Source organism: Phaenicophaeus curvirostris, chromosome Z, assembly GCF_032191515.1.
Source record: "Phaenicophaeus curvirostris isolate KB17595 chromosome Z, BPBGC_Pcur_1.0, whole genome shotgun sequence".
Taxonomy (NCBI): Eukaryota; Metazoa; Chordata; class Aves; order Cuculiformes; family Cuculidae; genus Phaenicophaeus; species Phaenicophaeus curvirostris.
The window spans coordinates 18,582,806-18,595,470 of NC_091431.1; the positions used below are offsets into that span (position 1 = coordinate 18,582,806).

General features: G+C 39.4%; 1 protein-coding gene across 1 annotated transcript in view; it reads right to left on the bottom strand.

The window, feature by feature from the left end:
- Positions 1–12,665, bottom strand: part of ADGRV1 (adhesion G protein-coupled receptor V1) — a gene marked incomplete at its 5' end in the record, with an annotated part of 290,584 nt that overhangs the window by 258,302 nt on the left and 19,617 nt on the right. Inside the window, 5 exons of the mRNA XM_069880588.1 lie at positions 569–732; positions 1,362–1,542; positions 1,736–1,921; positions 2,019–2,145; positions 12,138–12,361. Of these exons, the coding sequence (XP_069736689.1) occupies positions 569–732; positions 1,362–1,542; positions 1,736–1,921; positions 2,019–2,145; positions 12,138–12,361 (882 nt within the window). The remainder of the gene's footprint in view (positions 1–568; positions 733–1,361; positions 1,543–1,735; positions 1,922–2,018; positions 2,146–12,137; positions 12,362–12,665) is intronic.

The window sequence follows — 12,665 nt, forward strand, 5'->3', positions numbered from 1 at the left end:
CTAAAATGAGCTGCTGAGGGGGTTAACAGAGCTTTCTGAATCATGTTTTTTATTTATGGATCCTTAACTGTGTCAAGAGGGATGACAGTTCATGCCATTACATAGAAATCATGGTCAATCTAAAATCCTTTTAAGTAAGTCCCCTCATCTTCACTGTTGTACAGATGACCCCAAAGTTATCTTGCAGTTTCCTGCTTCTGAGACATGTAAGTTATTTTTACAGCTTTGTTTATTATTAGTTATTTGTTCTTTATAAAATTACTACAAGTATATCAGTATTAAAAACTACAAAAAATAAGATTCCTGCCATCAAAATAAGCACTTCTTTCAAATGAACTTTTCTATAATTTTACCACATTCAACTACTCTCAGCTTCTAACTTTTGTTTAGTGGTATGCATAGCTTCTCAAATTCTTTTATGACTTGCTGAAGTAATCCCTGTTTTACCCAACTATTTTGATTTTTCCAGCAAAGATGTATCAAGCCTTTTAAAAATCAGATATTGTAATGTTTTAGCACTTATTCTCTGCTCCATATACTCACACAAAAGCACTGTAAAATGGTTTACCTCATCTGGCAATGAGTAAATGGTGATATTTTTTGAGAATTCCAGATTATCAAAGAAAACTATCCCTTGTTCTGGATAGACGTCATTGGTACATGCTGGGTCAACCACCCAAGACACACTGACATTGCCATAGTTTCCTTGGTTTCTTACAACTCTGTAAGCAGCTAAAAAGTGCAAACATATACAGTCAGTGTGCATCTTCAGAACAACACAAAACACAAAGAAAAGGATCAGCAAAGCTGAAAAGATGAAAAAAAAAGTAAAGAATAAGCAAGACTAATAATACATAATACACATAATACATACTTACAATACATAATACACATAATACATACTTATAATACATAAGAGCACTATATGAAAGGATACACAAAAACTGCTAAACCAGTTTGAAGTGGCTCAAAACTGTTATTTTTTGCTTGATAATTGAATAGAAACAGATAAATTGAAGTCACTCATGTGAAGATTTAGTTCTATTCTTCTCTCACATAGCACTCTACTCTCCACGCTCCTCATAGAGAGCTATTTCCAAGCTGCACTTTGCACATACATCAGTCCCTCCTGTCTGGCATATTTGCTAGCTGCTTTTTTATTGCATTGATCTTGCTGGCTTTCCAGGCCCATCCTTCTCCAGTTCAGTCTCCATTGCCTATCTTGCTGTCTCTGTACCACTCTGGAAACTCCTTCGTGGAGACGTAAGCCAGACATTGTTGTAGAAAGGTAAAATGTGGAAAAGATGCCTTGCAGGGGCAGGCAGAAGATAAAGCAGTAGCTCTGATAAAAAAAGAATTACCAGTGTAGATGATTTCTCCTTTACTTTCCTTTATTGTTACTGATAGTTCATCAGGTAGAAACTGTATGACACCATGTGGATCATCATTCTTCAGAATGGTTATATTGACCATCGTGGCATTCCCCAAATTGCCTGGCATTTCACTGTAGCCACTGAGTACTACAGAATATACCTCATCCAACTAGAAGAAGGAAAAAAAAATACATACTCAGAATTTGCATCCAAAATAATCAGGCAAACATTCACAGTCCTTAGCCAGGTGGAAAAAAATATAAATTTGAATGCCATTACATACTTGTTCTCCTCCTACATGTTTGCCTAGGTGACAAAAATATGCAAAGATAACTTGAAGAGAGAAAAATATCTATTCTTACCTCTGGAATTCCATCCATCCTTGTCAGAAGAGTAATTATGATCTCTTTTTCACCAGGCTTAAACTCCAAAACCCCTGTGCTTCCATAAAACTCGTTATTGTCTCTTGGTTCTACAGTATAGCGTAGAAACTGCCTGAGGAGACTTCCTCTGCTGCGGACAATATGCAGTTCCACAGACTCTCCTTCCTGTAAAATAAGAAAGTCCAGCCCAGCCTCTTTTCCTAGTGCTCTGCTTAGAAAAAAATTGTCCATAGTGATTTAGAGAAATTACTCAGATAGCTACCTTGATACTGTAGGGACCTCTGGAAGAGGGAGAAAATTCAAACACTCCTCCAGGATCATCATTTTCCAAAATAATAATTTCACAAGTCGTAAAGCCATATTTCAGTATTTGATTTTCAATGCTGACCCTGAGAAAGGAAGATAAGAGGGGTTTTTGAGTGACAATGCTGTTTGGCAAGTAGATCTAATCCTGTGCAAAGAACAACAGAATACTGATGAATTCTGTGACTAAACTATGAAAACAACCAATTACGTGCAAATAAGACTTATCAGTGTGTTTTATCCACTTGTAGAAAAACCTTCACTTCTGAAGTAACTGTTTTCTGATCAGTTTTTATAGTTGGTGACTCCCGGGTTGTTTTTTTTTTCCATTCACACATAACACAACACGCAAAAAAATCAGAATTACACAAGTAAGAACTTAAGAGTTACGTTTAGTATTGTTTCATGTTTGGACCAAAACATAAAAGATAATCCAAAGTCACTTAAGCAACTAATGATTGCATTGAAAGTTACGCATTCTTATCCTCTTCTCCAAAGTTTACTATTGATACAAATAGGAAAAGACTTGCCCCTTGAAATTGTGGATTTCATCCTCACTGGTGTGTTAACCTGCCTTCCGCAAGATGTATACAATACCTGTGGGATCTCAGTGTGGCTCCAGTAAGTGCTGGACCTACTCTCAGAGGCTCAGGCTTATTCCTTTCTTCTCCATTGAAGAAAAAGCCTAAAAGCACATAGATAAGCAGCACTCCTCTCAGTGGAGGACTTCCATCCCTCGGCTACTGCTAGACCACCTTGTTCTTATTCATGGATGTGAATGGACCACATCTGACAAGAGACTGTAACCTTGTACATTTCTTGCATTAATTTCCTCAGATGTGGTAACTTTCAGTAACATTGGTATAAGTTCATTACATTAAAAATGGTGGAAAATGTTCTGCTGAAGGAACCATCAAGAAAGCATCTTCAGTCTGACGGTTTGGATGTGGCTTATCAAATGGTGTTTTATGTATTTAGATTCCTATGCATTTTCTGTGTTTTCTGGAAGAAAACGTCAATGAAATCCTAGTTCAACATATTTCATGGCTTCACCATACCCAGACTCCATCAAACACTATTTCTTGTAGAAAGAAATGGGATCTATCACACCTGATACTTGAAATCAGTTCCGAAACTGATAATTAATTAAAATACCCACACACAAACAAATAAAAACCTATGCATCTTGTAGCAACGTCTACAGACAGAACACAATACGCTAAGCAGGAAATATCTATTTAATAGAGTAACAAGTCACGTTTATTGCACATTTAATAAAAACATGTCAGTGGACACAATAACTTCTGTTAATATGTAGTTTATACACAAACAAGATAACCGCTCATCTTTCACCGCAGAAAACCCTTTCTCTGTAGTTCTAGTCAGTTCAGTCACTTAGCTGGGGCAAATCATATTAGTTTAAAACAACTAATCCATTATTGCATAAAATGCTCAAATATCAAACCCTGAGGCATGCACTCACAACTCCCATCATTCACAGATCTTCAATAAAGAAACGCCTTCAAGCCAGAACCTCATGCCATCAAATGAAACACCAAAGAGCAAGCATGCATTGTCTAAGAGACACAGAAGACGTGATTCCCAGGAGGAAAAGAAGTGATAAAGACAGATTCTGTCCAAACCAACCACTTGTAAAACAAAGCACTGATTCACTGAAGACAAACCACAGTTCACTGCACTTACCCAAAGTACACGACAAACCTTTCTGTCTCTACCCTGTCAATACAGAAAAAGAAATAAAGGGAGTGGGGGAAGGAGCAAAAGTGCTGCTTGCTAAAATTTCAATAGTATCAATCTCAGAAAATAATAATAATAATAAAAAACAAACCATGAAGCTCTCTTTTTTCCTTTACAAAAGCTTATAATGTCCATTTTATGGGAACACTACTTGCTTGGCATTTTCCTGTTGACAAATCCTAGCAAGTGGGCAGTTCCTAATTTGAAGAAATGATCCCATGATCCCAGCATGTTGAGACTCATTCATGGTAGACCCTACCAAGTTCTCCTCGATTACCACCAGCCTCTACGCCTGCTCACCACTGCATCAGCTGCCCACATTTATTAATAGCTATTTAATTAAGAAAAAAAAATCTACATGCTTCTATGATGTTATTTCACCAATTAGGCAAAGTAATGATAGAAATAGGTAAGCACAGTGGGAGTTGCTTAGTTGGGGTATATATGAAAAACTATTTTGGCATAAAATCACATCAAACTTTATCTGTAGCAATTTTCAGTTAATCATTTTACTAAAGTAAAATCATAAATACAAAATTATAATGAACAAAAATACAAAAATAAGAAAAGAAAACTCTATTTGCTAATCTCTTTAACTGATTTAACTTCAGCTAAGCACTTACAACAAAACTACCACCTCAAGTTCAATGAAAGGACAGTATTAGTCTGCAACAGGAAGCATGCATTTTGCCTTTCTTAATCTAAAATAAAGATATATTAAATACAAACCCTGTATCTTCTACTAAAACACCGTAAACAGAGTACCATAAAATTTATAAAATGAGCTTCTGACTTCTCCAGTCTCAAAGAGAACTCAGATTCAGAATTCAATGGACGTAAGAGCTCACTTAAAATTCTGAGAAATTAAAGGTACATTCTTTCAAATAGGAGATCTGAATTAACAGAAATTAATCATTGATTTCCAAATGAGGCTAGATTTTAAACAATGTACACTGAGACATTCTCCCTTCCTTCAGAAACAGAAGCAAGACCACTCCCAAACCATCAAAGTATTCAAACAATGAAAGGATCAAGGAGAAAATTCCAGAATTGATAATGCTAAAAATTAATTATATCACTAAGCTGCTTGTAATGTAATTTAAAACTGAAAATACAAATGAACCATTATGTCAGGTGAGTTTTTGATATGTATGTACAAACTTAGGCAGTTAAGACATAATAATATATCAGAAAGTGAAAGGCTGTGGCAAAAATAAAATCTCTTCCAGCTTCATGAAGTTGCATTGCATGAAGCCAAACACTGTTTAGACAAAAAAGCTTGCTAAGATGAGCTAAGGAGCAGTGTTAGAATCTATGATTGTGTTGTAATGCACAACGGCAGTGCTACAGACATCTGGAAAGGGTAGCAGATACGAAATGACTGTAAGGTACCACAAGGTGTTCATCTTGGACATCTCAACGTGTTCTCTGAAAGGACTGAGAAGGCTGGCAATACCTTATTACTTTAAAACAGCTACAGTGTATGTCAGATCAGAATCAGGTCAGAATCAGTTTCAGCCCATCCACTGTGAAAGGAAACAAACCATTCTTTGGGAGGAGGTTCCACCTTCCAGGTGCAACTTTTAACATTAGGATTCATTCGTTGATGGATTGACCAATCTGGCCATGCTTTCCTCTGCATGACTTGCTGTCACTGCTCTGACACAGTAAATGTTGGTGACTACTCAAAAAAGGCACCAAAGAACACATGCAAGAATGGAATAGAAGTGTTCAAGTTTAGGTTTCCAACGCAGAGCTGCTGTTACACATGCAATAAACAGCGTACACAATAGGTCCCCTCGTGTCTACATTCTGAGGTAAACACATGTAAATTCTAGTAACATTGCTGGACCAGGGCCCACTGGATGAGCTCTTTGCTTCTCTTTGGATTTGTCTTCTCACTGTGGACCTGCCTGGAAATCTCTGTACTGTTTCGCCATATTGACGTGCTTTCCTGGCTTTACTATCCCACTGCCATGACCTTGCCTGATATCCTGGGATCCAAGTTGCCCCCAGTTACCTGCTCCAGGCTGCTCTCCCTCACCTCAGGAGAGGTCCCTGCCCAACCAACCATGTTATTGGCTCTACCTCACCATGCAGCTCCCAGGCCACCAGCCATCAGCCCTTGCTATGTTCCCTGATAATAGCCAGGAACAAAGAGGTGTTCACGTACAGTCCTTTCACAGAGGAGATTTAGATGAGATTTTAGGAAGAAATGTTTTCATGTAAGGCCCTGGCCCAGGTTGTCCAGGGAAACTGTGGCTACCCCATCCCTAGAGGTGTTCAAGGCCAGGTTGAACGGAACTTTGAGCAGCCTGATCCAGTGGGAGGTGTCCCTGCCCATGGCAGAGGGTTTGGAACTTGATGATCTTTAAAGTCCCTTTCAACTTAAACCATTCTATGATTCTGCGATTCTATTAAGTCCAAACTGAAACTGAGTGTAGAGGATTAGTTTAGTCCTGATTTTACTCTTCGCAGCATGGGAAGCCATCTCTTCAGGCACTCCTATAACAGCGGCATGGAAATGGAACAAAAGTGGCTATTCAGTTCCAAAATTCATGGTTTTCCTTGATGGGGACATTCAGAAGTTACAAAAAGAGTTAAAACACCTCCTTGCACATGGTTACTTAGCCTTACCAAGGAGCTCCAGCTGCCAGAGAGAGCAGCTGGCCAGGAGTAAGGAGATCCCTTTCACTGGGAAAGCCACTTATGTGCCTTTTTTCTCCTCAGCTTAACTTTTTCTCAGTAAAATGTCAATCTGTGGGCAGGAAGCTGTATTTTATTATGAAGAATAAGCCCTAGCAATGTTTATGATGCTAATGCAAGAAATACAACTGCACAATTGTTTTTTATGTGATAAAAGAGCTGTAAAAAACCCAGTTTCTGTATGACAAATCTCGTTAAATGACTCATTAGTAAGGAAATTCTTCCTTTAAAAATCTTAAATTATTATTTAGCAAGAACTGCAGTTAATTAGGAGCACTAACAGAAGCTTCAAAATGTTTCTTGCACTTTTTAAACACATGGTACTACAAAATAGCGTAAGGAAGATTTTTGACTGAGTTTGAAGAGAACCTGAGCTGCAACTATGAATCTGTATTGATGTCATTACTAAAAATACACTTCTCTAAAGAACTTTCTTTTTCTATCAGGTTATCAGGAGATAAGAATACTGCAGAATTCTACTCAATCTGCTTCCTAGATTTGTAGTCAGTGTTCACCCCTTCTTTATTTTTTGGGGGGATTATCTACTGATTTAATTAGTAACAGGACCTGGCTTGAAAGAACAGTATTAAAGTGGGATTTGCCACATTCTGGGCACACACTCTCCTGGATGGGAAACTGTTTGGATGGCCAGACCCAAAGAGTGGTGATAAATGGAGTTAACTCCAGCTGGTCACAAGTGGTGTCCCCAAGGCTCAGTGCTGGGTCCAGTCCTGCTCAACATCTTTATCAATGACCTGGATGAAGGCATTGAGTGCACCCTTAGCAAGTCTTATAAGGAACATCCGAGGGAGCCGGGGTTGTTTAGCCTTGAGAAGAGGAGGCTGAGGGGAGACCTTATTGCTCTCTATGACTACTGCCTATTCTCCCAGCTGCCAGGGGACAGGGCAGGGGGGAATGGCCTCAAGCTGTGCCAGGGGAGGTTCAGACTGGATATCAGGAAATAACTTTTCACAGAAAGGGTCATCAGGTACTAGCAGAGGCTGCCCAAGGAGGTGGTTGAGTCATTGATCCATTCTGGCATCCTAAATTAGAATCATAGAATCATAGAATAACCAGGTTGGAAGAGACCCACCAGATCATCGAGTCCAACCATTCCTATTAAACACTAAAACATGCCCCTTAGCACCTCGTCCACCCGTGCCTTAAACACCTCCAGGGAAGGTGAATCAACCACCTCCCTGGGTAGCCTGTTCCAGTGCCCAAATTTTTCTGTGAAATTTTTTTTCCTAATGTCCAGCCTAAATCTCCCCTGGTGGAGCTTGAGGCCATTCCCTCTTGTCCTGTCCTCTGTCACTTGGGAGAAGATTGTCACTTTCACAAATTAAAATCAATTAATCAGGATATTGCTGTTTGTGGACCCCGAAGTCCACAAGTTCTGTTTCTCACCAGCCTCATTTAAGAGCACAAATGCAACCTACATGACCTGGAGGTCCTGGCCCTCTGCCTGTACCTATGGCCTGTTGCAACAGCTGTGTATCTGTACCTTACAGAGAGGATGGCAGCTGCTGGTAGGAGAATATGCTGTGCAGACAGGAAAAAGAATAGGACTTTTTAAAAACTGAATTCTATCTATGCTTGCTGGCTACAATGAACAGCTCTAGTACGTATACACGGTCTCACAAAGCATACACAAAATTTCCATGGCCTGTTCCACCTATATTCATCAAGCACACCAAGGCCTTTCCTTTCTCATACAGATTTCACTACAGACATCTCTCTTTTTTTATGTTCAGTCTCAATTCAGGCCTATTCAGACGTGAGCAGCACTCAACCTGAAGAATACACGAAGAAGCTTCAGCAGATACAAGTTTGCCTTACTTGTTTATTACTCATCTGTCTTCATTGGAAACATATTCTTCATGACATAGATTTACCTCCTTTTTGTTGGTATAATTCAGAATTATTCTTAATAGCTACAGCTGACGGATAGAGTCTATAGGGCAAGGAAGGAAAATACAATGGAAAGTTTCTTCTATATTTATGGGTGCTATCAAAGCTTGTTTAAATGTAAACTGCCTTAACGACACCGCTGAGCTGAAAATAATACATCCTTGTTAGAACTAATTACTTTTATTATTTTATTCGTGCTATTACTAATTGCAGTAAATAGAACGCTTATTTCTATGTCTATAGTTTTATTAAAGTTCTTACATGCTCTATTTTCCTACTGACTTATGCTACAATTTATATAACAGTACAAGCACATCCACAGCACAGTGCATCTTTGTTTTCATGCTAATTCACCACTGCTGCGAGGTGTTGGCTGCCAGCCTTGGAAACTGACATCTTCTGTTCATCCAGCAATCACAAACCATGCAGAAAGCAACAGCACAAGCTTACACACAGAACCCTGCCAGTATCCTTCAGCCTGATTTGAAGAGTCATCTCCAGTGCTGAAAGGATAATCTTTGTAGTCATTTCATTCTTGGCTACTGCTAATGCTGAAGTTGCCAACTTTCACTCATAGCCTTGGGGGACACCATCTAGGTCTAGAGAAGAGTTCAGATTTTATCTCCTGCCTGTTCCACTCTTTATCCAGGCCAGACCACCTGTTCCTTGCTTCCCTCTCTGACCTTGCCAAGTGTGGGAAAACTGTTTACTGCTGGCACAATTCTTACCAGACGCTTCAAGATCAGCAGGACCTGCTGCTCCCATCATGCACATTAAAAGCAGAACAGTGGTTACGTTTGTTCAGCTGCCAGTTCAATCCTCATTTCAACCACCATTTTCAATGCACAACCTAGGGACACTACTCAGAATATGTGGCAGAAAGCTGCAGTTAACACATGTCTGGATGGAGGAGGATGGCTCCTGCAGCCTAGAAACATTCCCTAGGCCGCACCATCCTCAAATGACCATCAAAACAACCTCTGAGAAAAAGAAGTGTTGGGGGATTCCCTTCTGAAGGGAACAGAGAGCCCGATCTGCAGACCAGACCCACTGCACAGGGAAGTTTGCTGCCTGCCTGGGGCCTCAATGAAAGACTTCATAAGAAAGATTCTGCTCCTGGTAAAGCCTACAGATTATCATCCTCTGTTAGTGTTCCAAGTAGGCAATAACAATATCCAGAGGAGGAGGATGATAAGGGCAATTATGACTTCAGGGCTCTGGGGTGAATGGTGAAGGGTTCTGGGGCACAAGTAGCGTTTACCTCCACCATTCCGACAAAAAGGAACGAAGAGGGAGAGAGCAAGAAAAATCAGTGCAACTTTGGAAGAAGGGACAGGCATCTTAGGTGGACTACACAGAGGAAGTGAGATCATGCAGAAGGAAAATCAAGATGGCTAAAGCACAACTAGAGCTTAGATTGGCCAATTTGCTGAAAGATAATAAAAAATCTTTCTATAAATATATCAATAGTAAAAGGAGGACCAGGGAGAATATTCAGTCTTTACTGGATGCAAAGGGTACAACTGTGACAAGGCATGAGGACTTTATTGCTCTCTACGACTACCTGAGAGGAGGCTGTAGAGAAGAAGGCCCTGGCCTCTTCTCACAAGTGACAAGGGACAGGACAAGGGGAAATGGCCTCAAGCTACACCAAGGGAGGTTCAGACTAGATATCAGAAAGAAATTTTTCACAGAAAGGGTCACTGGGCACTGGCAGAGGCTGCCCAGGGAGGTGGTTGAGTCACCATCCCTGGAGGTGTTTAAAAGATGTGTAGACAAGGTGCTCAGGGACATGGTTTAGTGGCAGAGAGGAATGGTTGGACTCAATGATCCAAGAGGTCTTTTTGAATCTGGTGATTCTATGATTCTATGATCTGTAGAGCTGTCAGAACATAAAAAGTTAGCCTTTTATGCACTTTATCTAATTATTTGTTTCCTACTCTTCCACTTCAATCTTTTGGTCATTTCACACAACTTCTTTACAACTTCAATCATCATTTCTAATCTTATTTTCCCTCTTTGTTGCAAAGACTCTAATGAATTCCTTGACACAAAGCAGTTTCATTTACAAGAAAGCAAGCAGAGGAATGCTTGTAACATTCTCCATTCATTTTTGTCTTGAACTGGACTGTCTTTTCAGTGCAGTGCATAGCCAAGGCAGAATGAAATAACTCATTCTCCCATATGAGAACAGACTGAGAGAGTTTGGGTTGTTCAGCCTAGAAAAGAGAAGGCTCTGGGGATATCTTAGAGCAGCTTCCAGTGCTTGAAAAGGCTACAGGAAAGCTGGGGAGGGGCTCTTGATTAGGGAGTACAGGAATAGGATGAGGGGGAATGATTGTAAACTGAAAGAGGGGAGATTGAGATGAGATCTGAGAATTTTTTTTCTGGTGAGTGTGGTGAAGCAATGGTCCAGGCTGCCCAGAGAAGTCACAGATGCCCCATCCCTAGAGGTGTTCATGGTTGGATGGGGCTTTGAGAATGCCGGTGGCATGGGGCCTGGAACTGGATGGGCTTTAAGGTCCCTACCAACCCAAACTACTCTGTGATTCTATTATTCTGCACTTAGATTCATCCACCGGAAGCAGGCCAATCCTGCAATGGAAGAACATCTTTCCTACATGATAGAATGATGTTCAACACACAGGCATTCTAAAACAGGATCAGCAACAGCTTGAGGAGCTGGTTGCTGGTTTGCTAGTATGCAGTGACCACGGATGGGTATCCAGCATTGAAACTCCCAAGAGCTAGTTTGCACTTCCTATATTGGACAAGAATACTCCAGCATAAGGTAAGGACTGTGTAAGCAGTAGATTTTCAATGTGGACATTGCAGCTGGCAGACCCCTATCATTATGTTTCCAGAAAAAGTGGAAAAATGTACTTTAGCAGGAGGGAGTAGAAGTAGTGGTATTTCCAACTACACATATAACTAAATTGTTGAAAGCAGGATAGAAGACAGAGCTAAGATTTTCCTGTTAGTAAATCAGAGAGGGAATATGCTTCTGGATTTGAGCCTGTTTAAATATTCTGAGTAGTGTTTACATGCAGATAATAAAATCTCCTGAGGTCCCTTACAGCTTTAATTATCCTATAATTGTGATCTCATGTAGAATGGAGACTTGAACACCAAACTTCAGAAGGACCATTGTTCCCTTTGTTGCTGAAACATGTAATAGTGGTCACACTAGGCTGTTTTGGAAGACAGGAGTTAAGATGGAAGTACCTAGTTATGAAAAGTGAGAAATATTGAATGCATAGATCAAACATATATAAAGATGATCTAATTCTGTAATGATACCCTAGCTATAAACATTTCTCTGACAGAAAAAGTTTTTTGTTGCTTTCTACTCTTTGTTGTAGTTTTCCCCATTATCTCACTAAATATTACTTTTCTGAAAAGATATATTAGAATCAAAACCTATAATTAAAGATCAAAACTGAAAGAACTTTCCAAATAGCATATATTATTTTCATCAAAATATAAACCAAATTGAGTCATAAGATAATAAACACGACACAGTATCCCACATTGATCTGCAGTAAAAGAAGAATCCATACACAGTCAGAATCAAGGGCCTAATATTCCTTCAGGTACTTTTCGACCCAATACTAGCAATACCTCCTAATTAAGTGTACTAATTTGTTATACTTAAATTAAATATTTCAATAGATACATATAAATAGAGATTAGTGTACAATACCTGTCCAAAGTTAATAACACAGTTTCATTCATTTCAGGTATATCATCAGCTTTAATTGTAATGTTGATTGTAGTATCACTTTGTCCAGATAAGAAAACAACGGAGCCATTAAAAGGACTTATATCATCATGTGTTACTGCCCTTTGATTGGGACCAGAGGGTTTCAAACTCCAAAACACGGTAGCTTGACCATCAGTCCCATCTCGATGCAATGCAATGGAAACCTATGAAACACACAAGTCTGTTGTGATTTGTAAAACTCAACGCAAAACCAATTAGCTTTCACAAATTATTATTTGAATATGACCCTCAAAGCGTTCAGCTTTTTTTTGACTCAAACCTATGTGTAAGACAAAATAATCAAAGATGGTATACTAAGAAAAATAAATACTGAATCTCATCCTTTAACCATTCATCACTTCTATATGTAGACAGTCGAGATGACAGATTATTTAAGACCACAAATCACTAAGCAACCATAAACAGAAAAAAGCCTCGTATAACTGACTGAATCAATGCCCACCTTAC